Genomic DNA, 19622 nt, shown 5'->3' on the forward strand with positions numbered 1-19622 from the left:
TTGTTGTTGTTGTTTTTACAATGCTCTTAACAAATGTTCAGACAAATATTCCTACAAAAAAACGGCTAAATATACCTATAAACTAAATTATGTATGCATTAAAAAACATTAGCTCAAACAAAAACTTACCTTACGTTGGTCGAACAGGGAGCAGTTAATTTCAGCCATGTGAAAAGAGGCAGACCAGAGGGCAGTGTATCCATCCTAATCAATAAAACTAAATGCAAACACTTTCAAAATAAACCATTTAGGGCTGTCAAACGATTACAATTTTTAATCGAGTTAATCACAGTTTGAAAATTAATTAATCGTAATTAATCCTAATTAATCGTAATTCAAACCATCTCTAAAGTATGCCATATTTTTCTGTAAATTATTGTTGGAATGGAAAGATAAGACACAAGACGGATATATACATATAACATACTGTACATAAGTGCTGTATTTGTTTATTATAACAATAAATCCACAAATGGCATTATTAACATTCTTTCTGTTTAAGTGATCCATGGATAGTAAGACTTGTAGTTCATAAAAGATAAATGTTATAGTTACAAGTTATAGTCATTTTATAAAACCCCCTCTTCATATTTTCGTTTTAATAAAATTTGTACAATTTTCAATCAAAAGAAGAGTTAATATAATAATAAGGAGAATAAAAACAACAATAATAAGAATTGAGTGACCAAACTCTGAGTAATGCCAGTTCACTTTGCATTGTTGTTTAGCTGTGTGAGAATAGGGCCTCATTACTACAGACTGACGTGCTTTTCTTTTTGTGAACATTATTTTTTTTGAGAGATACCAATATTATTTTTGTTGTGCTTTCACTAAATGATACTTCTGTTTGTTGTGAAGGAGTTGCAGACGCTTATGCCAATAAACGGCGCAGCCCAAAGAACGCCTGTGTCCACTCGCCTTTATAAGAGATATATCTCTGTGCATATCTTACCCAAAATACAACAAGAGACACATAATTGCCACTAAAAGAAAGCAAACTTACTGAAATATATGTGGAGCACAAAGCAACAGCATAAACGTCTCACAACTACTAATTCTCCCACTATTAGAAGGAATAACATTAATATGGAACGGCGCTGCGCTGCCCCCAAGCGGCCGGTAGCAGTCTCTTCACTCTTAATGTCCATAAACGGCGTCATTGAAATCTGTTTGAGGCAATGCGAGAGCGGCTCATTCAGTGCATGCGTTAATTGCGTCAAATATTTTAACGTGATTAATTTAAAAAATTAACGCCCGTTAACGCGATAATTTTGACAGCCCTAAAACCATTACAACGCCACTTTAATTAAACGAATACTCGAAGCAACAAAATTTAAATTGAATATTTTTTTCTAATCGAATACTCGAGTTAATGGTTGCAGCACTACTAAAAACAAACCAATTTTCAAGACAAACAGAAATAGAGACCATGACAACCCAACTCTGTTGGTCATGATTTATTAAAGTGTCTTTCATTTTCTTATATCTATAAGGAGGACATTCTCCTAGACACGTTTTGACATATTAGACAGGAGTGGTTCTTCTATTGGCACCACAATTTCCGGTAATCATGTCGCTGTCATCCTGAGGCGCAGCCGTCACCCCGTCCAACATCATGTCCGCGTCCTTCAGCGCGTAAAGCATAAACTCCGATGCGACCGGAGGGGGCAACCCCGGCAAGGTGGCCACCTTGGCCCCGGATGAAAGCGACGCCTCCCGCATCAGGGACGCTCGCAGGGAGTTAGATCTCGAGTCTGCACCGATGCTGTGGTTGCTTCTGCTGCTGTGTCTACGGGTGCGGTTGTTATAGTAGCGGTTGCGATAGTTGGACGAACCGCGGGAGACTGGGGGTTTCATCAGGGAGGGTCGGCCGTTTGTCCGGAGCTGCCGGTGCTTCTCGATGAACACGTGCACCGCCAGAACGCCTACCATCTCAGCCAGGACGAAAGACAGCGCCCCGAAGTAGAAGGACCAGCCGTACGAGTAGCTTTTCTTGTTGTCACTCTGGCTTGGGTCCCCGGAGTTGGCTGATATGTACACGATGATGCCGATGATGTTGCTCAGACCTGAAGAGTGACGTGTGGAGAATCAAGGACAAAGTGTGTTACGTACATATCAACGGCTCAGCTTCCCTCCAAAATGTCAAACAACAGGTGATCAAAGGTATACTGTTGTTTGTACATATCATTAGAGCTGGGAATCTTTGAGCACCTAACGATTCGATTACGATTCAGTGGCTCCGACAGTGTTGTTAATCTTACTGAAAAAAAGTAATTAATTATAGTTACAAATTACTTCTCCCAAAAAGTAATTGCGTTAGTAACTCAATTACCTGAATGTAAGAGTAATTAGTTACTTGGCAAAGTAATTGGTGATAATTACTTTTTTTTTTTTTCCAAAAAAAAAAAAAAAAACATTGGCCACACTATGTGAAGTTTTTTGTGAAGGTTTTTGGTACAATTGGCCCGAGCCCAATTCTTTACCCTAATTTACCCTTTACCCTGAATCAACTGTTAAAAGTTGTTAAAATTGCTCCCATTATTGCATTAGTTCCCTTCTCTCTTCTTTCGACATATGAAAGTTTTAAAACTGTTTCATCATTTAAAGATAGATTCAAGTCAAGATTTTTCCGATTTAGAAGTATTTTAGATAAAAAGTTACTTAGGTTCGCTAGGAAGGTTCTCTACAACAGAGCCGTCCTAAAAAATCTATTGCTTTAAGATGGCGGCTGTCTACTAACGCATTTAGTGCCATGTCTGTCATTTTGCATCTAGTTATATCTATATACAGTACATGTGATATCTACCATGTCTACCATATCTACCATAACATGCAGGCGTAGTTTGTAGGCTATCGGCTACAACATGTATTATTGGAGCTTCCTAGCATCACGTTTTCTCCTCGTCACAACTTTCTTGCCTCCTTCCCACTCCTGCTCTGCTCTGTCGTCTCGGTGAGTCCGTCTCCCTCAGACTTTTCGACCAATATAGTAACGCATAGTAACGCATGCCTTTCCATCCTCAGTAACGGTAACGGCGTTGCCAAGATGCGAAAAGTAATTAATTAGATTACCCACTACTGAAAAAAATAACGCCGTTAGTAATGCCGTTATATTGTAACGCCGTTATTAACAACACTGGGCTCCGATTCGATTATAAATCGATTATTGATGCACCCCACCACACTTTTAATGTGTTGTACATTAGTTCCAAAATTGTTCAAAAATCCTCAGGCTAAACCAAAGTATTTTAGTATCAAGTTAACAGTTAAAAACAGTAAATAAAATACTCAAGTCCCCATTCTGTATCAAAAGCTTTAAACTACATTCAATTAATTTAATGTTGTGAACCAACCGTTAAAGTTGTTAAAATTGTTCCCGTTATTCCATCATTTTCCATCTGTCTACTTTCGACATGTCAACGTTTTAAAACTGTTTCATCGTTTAAAGATAGAGTCAAGTCAAGATTTTGCCGATTTAGAAATATTATTAGAGCTGGGAATCTTTGGGCACCTAACGATTCGATTACGATTACGATTCAGAGGCTCCGATTCGATTATAAAACGATTATTGATGCACCCCCCTTTTTATTTATTTATTTATTTATTTATTTATTTATTTTTTTTTTTACTGTTTTGTACATTAGTTCCAAAATTGTTCAAAAATACTCTCAGGCTAAACCAAACTACTATTTCAGTATCAAGTTAACATATAGCAGTAAACAAATATACAAAAAAAACTCCAGTCCCCATTCTGTATCAGCAGCTTTAAACTACATTCAATTAATTTAATGTTGTGAATCAACCGTTAAAGTTGTTAAAATTGCTCCTGTTATTCCATAATTTCCCTTTTGTCTACTTTCGACATGTGAAAGTTTTAAAACTATTTTAAAGATAGATTCAAGTCAATATTTCACCGATTTAGGAGTATTTTAGATAAAAAGTTAATTAGGTTTGCTTGGACGGTTCGCTACAACAGCCTTGCAGGGAAGTGTACTGCTTTAAGATGGCGGTCGTTTACTAACGCCCGCATCTAGCTTTTTGTAGGTGTGCTGCTAACGCTACCGAATCTATTTTGCATCTAGTCCTATTTAAATGATATCTACCGTAACATTATGTGGATGTACATTGTAGCAGCTTTTCGGCAGCAGTCAGGTATGTTGTTGTGTTTTTTTATCTCGTGGCATGAGTTGAGCTAGAGCCATGAGTTGAGCATTGGCATTACCCGAGGGGCCGGGTAATGAGAAGCATGATGTTTAGCTACTCTCGCTTTGTTCCTCATTGACCGCGCGGCGCGCTGAGTGTGTTGTTCTTCCGCTTTACTTGGCATATTTCAATAATCGGAATTTGGATGTTTGTGAATCGTTCTCGAATCTTCCACGGCCGAATCACGAATGATCTAAGAATCGGAAATTTTGCACACCTCTAAATATTATAGATAAAAAGTTAATTGGGTTCACTACAACAGAGCCTTCTCGAGAAGTCAACTGCTTTAAGATGGCGGCAAGTCTGTCATTTCACATCTAGTTCTTTGTATATGGTCCAACGCTGTCGTTGTCTGTCAGTTCACATCTAGTTCTACAATATGCGATATCTACCATAGCCATATGTTGCCGTATGTTTGTAGCAACTAGCAACCGGTCGCTGTTTGTAGCGGCTGTCGGCCGCAGCCAGGTATGATGGTTTTTTTTGGTGCTTTTTTTCCATCTAGCGGCATGAGTTGAACAAGATATTTACTCTCGGTCCGTTCCTCATTGCGTCCCGAAGACCGCGCTGTGTTCTATTTCCGCTTTACCTGGTGTAATTCAATAATCGGAATTTGGATGTTTATGAATTGTTCTCGAATCTTCCACGGCCGAATCGCGAATAATCTATGAATCGGAAATTTCACACGCCTTTACGTATCGTTGACTAAATGTCAATGATACGCGCTCAATTTTTGTTCAGAATTAGCTTCTTATCACTGATTATGATGAGGCATGCTTTTCATTCATTTGTGCAGCTTCACAGTCCTTTAAACAGGGTAGACACTGTGTATCTCCAGAGTTAAGAGTGCATTGTTCCACTACAGCGAAACAAGATGATTCATTGGCTAAAGTCTGAGTATATCCCGCCCATTGGATGTTGTTTGTCACTGGGGGTCTATGAGCTCTGTCTCTGCATAATGACTGGATGATCTGTCTGAGGCTGAATCCCTTTTTGATTGACAGCAAAATAAGCCAATCAGTGACATCAAACAACATCCGTGGGAAGCATTTTTTCAAATTTTGATTTCGTTGTTCTGAGTTAAACCGGAGACTTTCATAATCATCTTAGCAACACTTGTTTCTTTAAAACGACTAGCAAAAAAGCCAGTGAGCTTCTATTTCTGGTATGTTTTTTTTTAATTCTAGCTCCTTGTGTTTGGAGAATTGACTTCTGGCGCTCTAGTTTCTTTCCCTACTGAGCAGCAGGTGTCACTGAGCCCCTCTACCATTACAAAGCACTCACAAGCAGACACACTTTGAGATTCCCATCATTGAAAGACCAGCATTCGCCAATTGCACATATCAACATCTGTGTCAAATACGAGTTAAATTGTCCAAATGATCTGGGTAAAAGTAATGACTTTACTTGCTTAACACTTGAAGGTTAAGACTCAAGAATTGGAATGTGTTAAATAACATGACAAAGTGTTAGTAGGAAACTTATCTAAGATTTGCATGTTTTCCACACCTGCAGAGACAAAGAGAATGCCCGCCGTGAGGATGACGTTGTAGCGTGACTTGTAAAACTCGCTAGCAGCCACGCACACACCTCCAAGGAACAGCAAGCCCACGCTGAGGATCGGGAAGAGGCTGGATGCTCGAACCGCTCCTTAAATTAAGAATGTGGGTTGATATGAATGCTGCATGGCAAGATAAAACCATTGTAAAGCAAGTTTATTTCTCATCTCGCGACTGTTTCCCATACAAAGTATCTAATCGCGTATTGAAAGGCTTAAAAATTAAAGACTCAGTGGAACAAGAATGAAGTTATACATTATAATACCACGAGAAAAAAAAAATCGCAATATTACGAGAATAAAGTCATACATTGTAATAAGAAAAAACTCATAATTAAAGATGTCCCGATCGATATCCCGATCGATCGGGTCCGTTCACGTCATTTTCTAAGTATCGGAATCGGCAAAAAATGCCTTTTTTTAATATATACAGTATATATTTTTTATTTAAATCGTTTTCTAATTGTATTTAACGTTACAGACAAAATGTCTTACACTCATCCAGAGTAGTTTTAGCTTAAAGTAGGGCTATCAAATTTATTGCGTTAACGGCGGTAATTAATTTTTTTTAATTAATCACGTTAAATAATTAACGCATGCGCTGCACGACCCACTCACGCATTGTCGTGTTCAATTTGTAAAGACGCCATTTTACCTATAGATAGCGCTAAAAGGCAGCGTATAATGAGTAGAGAGAATTTTGACAGCCTTTGGAATCATTATTTATGTGGCTAAAGCCTTACAATACCTCTCACAGCAATTATAAATAATGTGGGAGGCAATGTGGGGAAGAAAGGTAGTAGTTGACCATTTTCTTAACACCCTATGTTCTTTCCCAACGCAGAGAAGATATATCAATTGTTGCCCCTACGCACAGTCATGGTTGCACTTCCCATCTTGCATTTGGGCAGAAGTTAAATGGCTGCAGTATCATTTACTGAAACCTCAACAAATACACTAGATGGCAATATTTAGTCACAATATACAAAGTCACATTTATCCTTTAAGAATTACAAGTCTTTCTATCCGTGGATCCCTCTCACAGAAAGAATGTTAATAATGTAAATGCCATCTTGAGGATTTATTGTCATAATAAACAAATACAGTACTTATGTACTGTATGTTGAATGTATATATTCGTCCGAGTTTTATTCATTTTTTTCTTAATGCATTGCCAAAATTTATATGATCGGCAAAAATTATCGGGAATGATTGGAATTGAATCGGGAGCAAAAAAAAAAAAAAAAAAAGCAATCGGATCGGGAAATACTGGGATCGGCAGATACTCAAACTAAAACGATCGAGATCGGATCGGGAGCAAAAAAACATGATCGGAACAACCCTAGTCTGAACAGTTTTAATGTATCACATGGGAGTATGACATACTCCCGTTGTGATTATTGTGTTTTGTTTATTAGGAGAAAGCAGCGAGCAGGAAGGGGTTATGGGAGGACAGAAAGGAAAATAGAGGAGTGACAGGGACAGAGGAGGAGAAGAACAAACAACAACAAGAAATACTGTACATTAAATGTACATTAAAACAATAAATCAACAAGATGGCATTAACATTCTGTTAAAGTGATCCATGGATAGAAAGACTTGTTCTTAAAAGATAAATGTTAGTACTAGTTATAGAAATGTTATATTAAAACCCCTCTTAATGTTTTCGTTTTAATAAAATTTGTAAAATTTTCAATCAAAAAATAAACTAGTAGCTCTCCATTGTTGATGTCAATAATTACACAATTCTCATGGTGCTGAGCCCTTAAAATCAGTCGAACCCAAGCGCCAGCAGAGGGTGACAAAACTCCAAAAAACACAAGTAACAAGTGCACATGACTCTGAGCTGTCATTTAAATCTGTTTGAGCAGGGCATGTGCATTAATTGCGTCAAATATTTTAACGTGATTAATTTTTAAAAAAATAATTACCGCCCGTTAACACGATAATTTTGACAGCCCTAGTAAATATATGAAAAAGAACATCTCCACCACTCCTTGGTGTTTGCGATTTCTGCATCGCGACCCTTGTTATAGTATCATGTTTCACCCATAAAATCCCCCAAAAATCCGTCTGTGGCCATTCACATCTGTGTCTTGACACTCGGGTTTTTGGATCGAAACAAGGTAAGTACGCGATAATATTTCGTAAAAATTCGATCGATCGTCATCGATCGGGTCCGATCACTTCATTTTCAAAGTCAAAGTATCGGAATCGGCAAAAATATATCGGCCATGCCTTTTTTAAATATATAGATATATATTTTTTAATTAAATCGTTTTCTAATTGTATTTAACGTTACAGACATAATATGTTACACTCATCCAGTCTTTAGTTTAGGCTTAAGGTAGGGTTATCAAACTTATCCCGATAACAGCGGTAATTAATTTTTTAAAAAATGTATCACTTTAAAATATTTAACGCAATTAATGCATGCGCTGCACGACCCACTCACGCATTGTCGCGCTCTATCTGTAATGGTGCCGTTTTACCTATATAGAGAGATAAAAGGCAGCGTAATATGAGTAGAGCGAATTCTGGCAGCCTTTGGAGCCTTTTTTTAATTGGCTAAAGACTTATAATCCCTCTCCCTACGATTAGAAATATCATGGGAAGCAAGGTAGCAATTGATCTTTTTCTTAACACCTTATGTTATTTCCCAACGCAGAAAAGATATATCAATTGGTAGCACTACGCACAGTCATGGTTCCACTTCCCATCATGTATTTGGGCATGGCTACAGTATCATTTACTGAAAGCTCAACAAATACACTGGATGGCGATATTTAGTCACAATATACAAAGTCATAAGTCTTTCTATCCGTGGATCCCTCTCACAGAAAGAATGTTAATAACGTAAATGCCATCTTGAGGATTTATTGTCATAATAAACAAATACAGTACTTATGTACGGTATGTTGAATGTATATATTCGTCCGAGTTTTTTTTTTTTTCCCTTAATGCTTTGCCATAATGTATATGATCGGGAAAAATTATCGGGAATGATTGGAATTGAATCGGGAGCAAAAAAAAAAGCAATCGGATCGGGAAATATCGGGATCGGCAGATACTCAAACTAAAACGATCGGGATCGGATCGGGAACAAAAAAACATGATCGGAACAACCCTAGTTAAAATCATGGCGTCTTTAATTGTGCTCTTATGCTCTCAACTCTAGTTAGGGTTTCTCTGTTTATTTTATTTTATTTTTTTAAATGCCTTCCTGTTCAAAATTTGTCCTCCCCCAGAAAATTGAGATTTTAAGCTTTCCAATGATGTCTCACACGTGCATATTGGACAATTTTGAAATTTGGCAAAATTGGGGGTTTCAGAGCGGAACTTCAAGTCACCTGAGTGTTTTCTGCCATATACAGTGCCTTGCAAAAGTATTCGGCCCTCTTGAATCTTGCAACCTGTCGCCACATTTCAGGCTTCAAACATAAAGATATGAAATTTAATTTTTTTGTCAAGAATCAACAACAAGTGGGACACAATCGTGAGGTGGAACAACATTTATTGGATAATTTAAACTTTTTTAACAAATAAAAAACTGAAAAGTGGGGCGTGCAATATTATTCGACCCCTTTACTTTCAGTGCAGCAAACTCACTCCAGAAGTTCAGTGAGGGTCTCTGAATGATCCAATATTGTCCTAAATGACCGATGATGATAAATAGAATCCACCTGTGTGTAATCAAGTCTCCGTATAAATGCACCTGCTCTGTGATAGTCTCAGGGTTCTGTTTAAAGTGCAGAGAGCATTATGAAAACCAAGGAACACACCAGGCAGGTCCGAGATACTGTTGTGGAGACGTTTAAAGCCGGATTTGGATACAAAAAGATTTCCCAAGCTTTAAACATCTCAAGGAGCACTGTGCAAGCCATCATATTGAAATGGAAGGAGCATCAGACCACTGCAAATCTACCAAGACCCAGCCGTCCTTCCAAACTTTCTTCTCAAACAAGGAGAAAACTGATCAGAGATGCAGCCAAGAGGCCCATGATCACTCTGGATGAACTGCTGGGATCTACAGCTGAGGTGGGAGAGTCTGTCCATAGGACAACAATCAGTCGTACACTGCACAAATCTGGCCTTTATGGAAGAGTGGCAAGAAGAAAGCCATTTCTCAAAGATATCCATAAAAAGTCTCGTTTAAAGTTTGCCACAAGCCACCTGGGAGACACACCAAACATGTGGAAGAAGGTGCTCTGGTCAGATGAAACCAAAATTGAACTTTTTGGCCACAATGCAAAACGATATGTTTGGCGTAAAAGCAAAACAGCTCATCACCCTGAACACACCATCCCCACTGTCAAACATGGTGGTGGCAGCATCATGGTTTGGGCCTGCTTTTCTTCAGCAGGGACAGGGAAGATGGTTAAAATTGACGGGAAGATGGATGCAGCCAAATACAGGAACATTCTGGAAGAAAACCTGTTGGTATCTGCACAAGACCTGAGACTGGGACGGAGATTTATCTTCCAACAGGACAATGATCCAAAACATAAGCCAAATCTACAATGTAATGGTTCAAAAATAAACGTATCCAGGTTTTAGAATGGCCAAGTCAAAGTCCAGACCTGAATCTGTGGAAAGAGCTGAAGACTGCTGTTCACAAACACTCTCCATCCAACCTCACTGAGCTCGAGCTGTTTTGCAAGGAAGAATGTCAGTCTCTCGATGTGCAAAACTGATAGAAACATACCCCAAGCGACTTGCAGCTGTAATTGGAGCAAAAGGTGGTGCTACAAAGTATTAAGACAAGGGGGCCGAATAATATTGCACGCCCCACTTTTCAGTTTTTTATTTGTTAAAAAAGTTTAAATTATCCAATAAATTTTGTTCCACTTCACGATTGTGTCCCACTTGTTGTTGATTCTTGACAAAAAATTAAAATTGTATATCTTTATGTTTGAAGCCTGAAATGTGGCGAATGGTTGCAAGGTTCAAGGGGGCCGAATACTTTTGCAAGGCACTGTATATTATTTATACACTGATACTACAATTTTATGTCAAATGAGGGCTGCAAAGTATTGACCCGTCGGCCGCAATTGGCCCCTGGGCCTCAGGTTTGAGACCACGGTCCTATACGAATGTAATGAAAACATTTAAGGCGGGGGGTCATGATTCATGCATTAAAGGGTTAAGGCATCATCGTGGTTCTATGATGTCAAAATATGAGCATCATAATAAAGAAAACTGCAAAGCTTTGTGTAACTCACGTAGTAAGTACTCTGCTGCATCCTGCTCGTAATCCGCATCTTCCGCAAAGTGGTCGATGTCTTTGCAAACACCTCGGAATGTTCCTGCGGGGAAAAAAAAAAAACGACCGTCAACCCCTTTAGATCATTCTATAGTACTCTGCTCAGCGCTCTGTTAATGAATAGCGTTACAACTGATTCACAGAAGCCTTGCACTCCCCTCATTGACCCAGTACACTTTCTATGCTCTCTCCTGCTATTAGTGACTTGCATAATGCTTAATGGGTTGTGCATCATCTCTGATGGGCTTCTCTATTGATCTCCTTGCGTTGGCTTCTGTTTTGCTCCGAATTTGGTGGCTTTGAAACATTTTTCAGGCCATAGATAACTTTTCACAAAGAGTCACGTGGGCTTTTTGAATCAAATATGAACAAATGTTCTGCACGCTTTGATTGAGCAGAAACATTTAGTATTTTGTTTTTGTCATGTACGCACTTGTAATTGTAACTTTGCTTGAAGCTCACAATGCGTTTTGACCCCCCATGCATCTGTCGCACAGGGATATATTGATGAATATGTCCCTATGTGCAGCCACAATTGAGCAGTATTGATGACGTGGGTCCATCACAATCGGAAGCTCATTGGATGGCTGCAACTTGTGAAAAAGGGTCATGTTGAAACGCACCAGTGAGGCAGGGAAAAAAGAATCTCTTATAGAATTAACCCTTAGATTCTCAAGTTAATGGACCCTACACTCTTCCATAAGTGGGTCAAAAATGGCCCATATTAGAACCAATGTGTTTTTAGGCCATTTTGGTGAAGAATAATCACTTGTACAGTATATTAGTTGGTATTATATTTAGGGCCACACAAGAATGATTTCATGCTTGAAATATTATATAAAAATTAACATTTTTTGAATAAAAAAGATAAATAAAATAAAAAAAGAACAGCAATAGATTTTATCCTTCCTTGTACTTTATCATCAATGATGAAGAGCTCCCATGCATCTTTTTGGTGAGACAGCGGTGCAAAGCCCTTGTGGAGGCACTGACCGATTTCTGAGGATATTGTGGCTCTTTTGAAAGTTGGCTAAATTGGGGGTCTCAGAGCGGAACTTCAAGTCACCTGAGTGTTTTCCGCCATATACAGTTTATATATAGTAATGTTAGCTAACTTAGGCTAGGTTCATACCACAGGTCTTAATGCACGAATCCGATTTTTTCGTGTTTTTCCCGACTCGACAAAGTTGCATAAAAGTGGACCATTTCAAATCCGATCCAGGTCACTTTCGTATGTGGTTAAAATCCCATCCGGGCCACATTTTTCCAGAATGTGGCTGCGGTCTGAACTGTCAAGTCCCCCAAATTGGAATTCATACAGCAATTAATGTCAGTAAAGAGCGAGAGAGACAGGGCGCTACGGTAGCGGTTCAGCTGTGCATTAGTGCCCAGCTTGAACGCTGATTTTGGGGAAGTAGCGGGCTGGACAACAGTCATAAAAAAAATAAAATGTGTCGATGATAAATCTGAGAGTGCTCGGTTTTCTCTCTGCTCCAATGCTCCTGCGCATGTGGGCTAGTTTGCTCAGCGCATCTGACTGCGAATTAGAGCGCATGTGTGATACTTGAACAAGCTCAGTGGACAAAGGCAGTCTGAACGGGTACCCCAAAAAAACGGATATGACAAAAAAAATCGTAATTGTGCATTAGGACCTGCGGTATGAACCTAGCCTTAGTTTGCAAGCTAGTTATGAAGTAGGTTAATTTGTTGATAAATAATTATAAAGAGTCATGAAAGACTCACACACAAAATACTATATGGACATAACACATACACGTATCAGCTCTTGCTGTGTAAAATAATCTTAAGGGATGTCACTTTTTACATACCTAGTCTGTGTGGTCCACGGTAAATTTATTCCTGACAGAATAATAAGATGAAAGATAATAAGAATGAAAGATTCCCATTGGATTCCACAAAAAATGCATGTGGGTCATTTTTGACCCACTTGTGGAAGCTTAGGGTTGTAATACAAAAATGACAATTTCTTCAAATGTTCAAAAAGTTCATCAAAAATTTGAATGGCATTATATCAAAACATGTTTTTTTGAGGAATACCTGGAATATGAATTGATAACAATTTTTCAATCCGAAGATATTTCAAGAAAACAACCTCACCGGGTCACTTTTGACCCACTTATGCATCTAATGGTTAACACATCTAAAATGAGTTATGGGCTGTGTCCCCTCTTGGTGGTCTTAAACACAATGAATACCAGTGACGGACGTCAATTCCACTAAACAGTTCAATTGATTTGTGTGCTTTGTGTCTTCCAAAATATGCACCAGTATACAGTGATCTCTTGTTTTTCATGGTTAGTTGGGACCAGAACCCGCCGTAATAAGTGAAAAACCGCGAAGTTGCACCAACCCCCCCAAATAATTAAAAAACAAATGTTTTTTTTTTTTGTTTGTTTGTTTGTTCAATGTATTGATTCAGATTTAGCATTGAAAGAAATGCATATAAGACAGGGTTTTTCACTTTTTTCTCAAAGTATATATAAAAAAAAAAAAAACTACCGTATTGGCCCGTATATAAGACGACCCCCTCTTTTTTAAGACTCAAGTTTGAAAAAAGACTTTTTGAACATCAAATTAATTTTTATACAGAAAATAATTACAGTACATCCGAAACAAATAATTATAACAATATATCTGAGAGAAAAAGAATGTTATGTTGCCTCATTCAAATCTTAATATCTAAACATTTAAATATGTAAACTTAAGTGCAATCACATTCGTAAATGAATGGCTTCTGGTTTTTGAAATGTAAATAAACCAATCTATTGTGATAAAACAACAAAATGGCAATAACTGCATTAACCATCAAAGTGAAGTCTAACTGTAAGTTTAGTCTTGAAACAAATCTGAATAAAGAAAAACATTGCAATGAAATAATGCAAACTGGTTAAAGTAAAAAGAGTAGCTGAGATCTGTCATGACAGAACATCGCTTCAATGATATTTGGCGCCATCTAGTGTCGCGAATGGGTATAATGTCAAGACCGCGAATATAAGATGACCCTCTCTTTTTCAGTCTTATTTCAATGCAAAAAACACAGTCTTATATTCGGGCCAATACGGTATTATGTATATGGCGGAAAACACTCAGGTGACTGCAAGTTCCGCTCTGAGACCCCCAATTTGGCCAAAGTTCCAAATTATATATGCCTATATGCATGTGTTATACATCATTGGAAAGCTTAAAATCTCAATTTTCTGTGGGAGGAAAAACTTTGAACAGGAGGGCTTTTTTTTCCTTTTCTTTTTTCTTTCTTTCCAAACTGGAGGTGGGAGCACGCAAGAGCATAATTAAAGACACCATGATTTTAACGAGCTATTATTGCATACTTACCTTGTTTCGATCAAAAAACTCCATGTTGCATGTATCATCGAGTGTCAAGACACAGACGTGAATTGCCACAGCCGGATTTTTGGGAGGATTTTATGGGTGAAACATGGTAATATAACAAGGGTAACGATGCAGAAATGGCAGACATCAAGGAGTAGTCGAGATGTTCTTTTTCATATGTTTACCCTTTAAAAAACTTTTTTTTCAATTTCTCTATGTTTGGATTGATTATTTATCATCTAACATATCGGGGAAAATGCGACGGCAACAAAAAAATAAATAAAATTAAGCCATAGTTATGAGGTAGATATCCGTGACTTTTTTACAGACGCTATTTTTTTTATTGTGACGTAACTTAAAAAATTAAAATTTGTGAGTGAATAATTTTTTAAAGTGTTTTTTTTTCTTTTTTACTAAATATTTGACATCAATTAATGATTCTAAGCTAAAAATGGCAGACATTTCGAATAATAAATATGATTACTTACCTTCTTTTTATGGCAAGGTTAAAACAAAAGCGGTTGCGCGACGTCTGTAAATGGGGGTTTACAGGGTAAAACGGACAAATTGAAAATAGTTCGGGAACTTAATGCGCCGTGAATCTGCTATGGAGCGTATAGACATACTGTTCTATCAAACACTACAGTTCTTTCGGCTTAAAATACAGCAGTTTATTTTAAAGAGGGTTGCAAGAGCAGAACTGCTTTTTCAGCCTTGTCTGAGTTTTCCGACATATATATATATATTTTTTGATAAATGGTTTTAAAGCACTTTAAATTTAATAATTACTGGGGTTGTTCCGATCGTGTTTTTTTGCTCCCGATCCGGTCCCGATCGTTTTAGTTTGAGTATCTGCGATCCCGATATTTCCCGATCCGATTGCTTTTTTTGCTCCCGATTCAATTCCAATCATTCCCGATAATATTTCCCGATCATATACATTTTGGCAATGCGTTAAGAAAAAAAATGAATAAAACTCAGACGAATATATACATTCAACATACAGTACATAAGTACTGTATTTGTTTATTATGACAATAAATCCTCAAGATGGCACTTACATTATTAACATTCTTTCTGTGAGAGGGATCCACGGATAGAAAGACTTGTGACTTTGTCTTTTGTGACTAAATATTGCCATCTAATGTATTTGTTGAGCTTTCAGTAAATGATACTGCAGCCCTGCCCCAATGCATGATGGGAAGTGGAAACATGATGGGAAGTAAAACCATGACTGTGCGTCGTGCTACCGATGTATATATCTTCTCTGCTTTGAGAAATAACTAAAGGTGTTAAGACAAAGATCAATTGCCACCTTGTTTCCCCACATTGCTTCCTGTGATATTTCTAATCATAGGGAGAGGGATTGCAAGGTTATAGCCGATTGAAGGAAGGCTCCAAACGCTGCCAAAATTCACTCTATTTGTTTAGCGCTGCATATATTAAAAACAATAAATACTTTGACGTGAAACAGTTTTTAATAAATTAATTGCCGCCTTTATCGGGATATTTTGATAACCCTACCTTAAGCCTAAATTAAAGACTCTGGATGAGTGTAACATATTATGTCTATAACATTAAATACAATTACAAAACGATTTAATTAAAGTATATACAGTATATATTAAAAAAAGGCACGGCCGATATTTTTTTGCCGATTGCGATACTTTGAAAATGACGTGATCGGACCCGATCGATCGGCATCCTGATCGAGCGGGACATCTCTAATAATTACGATAAATGTTAAACATGTCCCACGGAATTATTTTTAAACAAGGATTAAGTAGAAAGATGCTGTCTTTAATAAATGCCTCATTGAGTGAGTCCACTTAAATCCGCTCAAGATGCTCACTTACACACAATGAGCTGCCACAGCAACTGTTTTACAAGTTAAACGATGATTGACGCATGCGGTGCTTTGAAGTTTTGGCTTCCAAGCATCCCGGCAAGATTAAACCTTAACGTCTGTCAATCATCGTTCTCTTTAGTATGCAACTCCACTCCACTGCCTGACCAGGAAAAGCAGCAGGAGGGAGAGCGAGACTGCGTGATCGAATCAGGACAGTTCATCTCTATTTATTTAATTGAAGGGTTTAATAGAATTTAAAATCATCATTATTAAAAATATTAATCACTTTCCTGACAAAGGTTGTACTGTTCTATCAAAGTCATTAACAAGCCTCCCAGCCTGCTTAGCAACTTTGACATCCTGTCAAAATTCAGGCCTTCAAAATAAAAGCATGCCAGTATAATATATAACTGAATGTTTTTGTGCAAAAATTTGGACAATATTCCATTCAAAAATGATAATAATATAAGTGTAGAAAATCAAATAAAACTTTCAATAAATGTCTGCTTTTACCTTCAGTGCAGCAAGTTCTCCACAAACCCGAGTGCGTGAGCACCTCCTCATTCTTGCGGACCGTCTCATTGTCCCCGAGGTTCTTGGAGCGGCACATCCCACGCGAGTACAGCCAGTAGTCAGTCCCCACGGCGATGGTCATGAGGCTGAAGGCGCAGAAAGCCCCCGCCGTGGTCATCAGCATCATCACGCCCCGGTTGCACAGCCTCATGCCTTTCAGCAAATCTTTTATCTCTGCTTGGTTTTAGTAAGTTGACCAACAAGCCACTTTTCTGTGTTTCTTTTGCAAGTTGTCATTATGCTTTGTTTTTTAATTCAGTCAATGGAATTTTTTGAGAGAAGCAGAAGAGACTCAAACTAAGTACAGCAACCGCTCACTGTGTGCACATGGATTTACTGTGGGAGTTTCTGCTTGACAATCAATCCAAGCTAACTCCACGCCCCATTTTTGTGTCTGTCCAATTAGATTTCAGCCTTATATTGATATATGATGTTACATTGACAGCGATAGGTGTCCAATCCATTTTGACTGGAAGAGGTTGTCAGCGAATGCTCGATTCCAGCCATCCCAGTCAAAATGGATTGGCTGTCTATCGCCGTCAATGGCTGCTATGGACAGAGGTGGGTAGAGTAGCTAAAACTTTTACTCAAGTGAGAGTAGCATTACTTTAAAATAATATTACTCATGCTTAAGTATTCAGTGCAAATTATACTCAAGTAATGAGTAACTTTTTTCTCAGCACAATGTAATCTACAGTATATGAACTTATTATTATGGTTGTTCCGATCATGTTTTTTTGCTCCCGATCTGATCCCGATCGTTTTAGTTTGAGTATCTGCCGATCCCGACATTTCCCGATCCGATTGCTTTTTTTTTTGCTCCCGATTCAATTCCAATCATTCCCGATAATTTTTCCTGATCATATACATTTTGGCAATGCATTAAGAAAAAAATGAATAAAACTCGGACGGATATATACATTCAACATACAGTACATAAGTACTGTATTTGTTTATTATGACAATAAATCCTCAAGATGGCATTTACATTATTAACATTCTTTCTGTGAGAGGGATCCACTGATAGAAAGACTTGTAATCCTTAAAGGATAAATGTGACTTTGTATATTGTGATTGCCATCTAGTGTATTTGTTGAGCTTTCAGTAAATAATACTGTAGCCATTTAACTTCTGCCCAAACGCATGATGGGAAGGGCAACCATGACTGTGCGTCGTGGTACCAATTGATATATCTTCTCTGCGTTGGGATGTAATATAGGGTGTTAAGATAAAGATCAACTATTACCTTTCATCCCCACATTGCTTCCCATGATAATTCTAATCATTGGGAGGGGGATTGTAAGGCTTTAGCCATTTAAAAAAAAGGCTCCAAAGGTTGCCAAAATTCACTCTACTCATTTTACACTGCCTTTTAGCTCTATATACTGTATGGGTAAAACGGCGCCATTATAGAATTGAACGCGACAATGCGTGAGTGGGTCGAGCAGCGCATGTGTTAATTGCGTTAAATATTGTAATGTGATAAATGGAAAAAATATTAATTCTCGCCGTTAATGCGATAAATTTGACAACCCTACCTTAAGCTTAAACTAAAGACTCTGGAAGAGTGTAACACATTATGTCTGTAACGTTAAATACAATTAGAAAACGATTTAATTAAAATATATATATATTAAAAAAAAGGCATGTCCGATATTTTTTTGCCGATTCCTATACTTTGAAAATGACGTGATCGGACCCGATTGATCGGCGTCTCTACTTATTATAATTACAGTCAGGGGTGAAAGTGGCTAGAACTTCTTGCCGGAACTCCCAGACGTGAAGGTCGCCACGGAGCCAGAAATTTTATTTTATTTTTTTCTTTTATTTATTTATTTTTTGGGTGGGCGGGGGGTAAAAACCTCTTAAACTACTCAAATGCAAAGAAAACTGTTTTAGCACAGTTATTTCTATAACACATACAAAAACTGATTTTCATTCAAAATTGTATTTTTTCAATGATTTGCAAAATAAAAGTTAAGACAGCAATAACCCCAACCTCCATCTCCTAATTTTTAATTTCCCTCATTTCCTCACATACTAATGGCCAAATCTCAATTTTAACTACTTAAGAACATAGGATGTATATTAAAATTGAAGTTAATGTAAACATTTACTTTTTAATAATAATAATAAAGATATAAGTGACATATATTCAGAAAAAAAAGGTACAAATGACTTATATTATGCAGAGTGAAATCGAATCTATTTTGAAAATCGCTCAAACATTGACTTTTTTTTTTTAAATCATAAGGAAATGAATAAGTAGCCTAACATAAATGAACAAATATAAATCCAAAGTGCACATTGACAGCTAAGATGTTCTGAACCTACCCATCAGAGCAAATAAAACTAAATATGATAAATAAGCTTCCTCAACTCTTTCTTTGCTCTTAAAGATTTGATCCATTTTATGTTGTATTGCCCTTTTTTGTCGCATCAATTTAACTTTTTTGTTGTTGCTGCTGTTTTAGAAAACATGCCTATTTGAACCAATCAGACCAACCAACTTTGTTAAGTTTGTTGTTATTACGTGTGTATGTAAATCTGATGTTGGTAAATTGTTTTCTTCTTGGAGATGAAATGCACGTGTGGCAGCTTAGCCTTTTTTTTTTTTTTTTACATAGCGTTTTGACAGTTGCCGTCATATTTTCGGAATCAAAGCACCGTGTACCGAAACAGCATTCCGGCCCTGAATCTTATACCAGAACTGCGTTCCTGACCGTTCTGGCCCACTTTCACCCCTGATTACAGTGGTACCTCAACATACGATCGCATCGACATTCAATGCTTTCGCCATCAGATGTAAAATTTAACTCGTCATT

The 19622-nt window shown here is 37.6% G+C and overlaps 1 protein-coding gene across 1 annotated transcript; it reads right to left on the minus strand.

Annotated features, from left to right (window-relative positions):
* Nucleotides 1–1524: 1524 nt before the first annotated feature.
* LOC130920700 (voltage-dependent calcium channel gamma-3 subunit-like) lies at nucleotides 1525–17779 on the minus strand. The gene is made up of 4 exons (XM_057844086.1): nucleotides 16738–17779; nucleotides 10984–11067; nucleotides 5713–5853; nucleotides 1525–2066 (listed from the first exon to the last, which is right to left on the minus strand). The coding sequence occupies exons 1-4, from the start codon at nucleotides 16946–16948 to the stop codon at nucleotides 1525–1527; spliced, it is 978 nt and encodes a 325-aa protein (XP_057700069.1). The 5' UTR covers nucleotides 16949–17779.
* Nucleotides 17780–19622: the final 1843 nt, after the last annotated feature.

Source organism: Corythoichthys intestinalis, chromosome 8 (assembly GCF_030265065.1).
Source record: "Corythoichthys intestinalis isolate RoL2023-P3 chromosome 8, ASM3026506v1, whole genome shotgun sequence".
Classification (NCBI taxonomy): Eukaryota; Metazoa; Chordata; class Actinopteri; order Syngnathiformes; family Syngnathidae; genus Corythoichthys; species Corythoichthys intestinalis.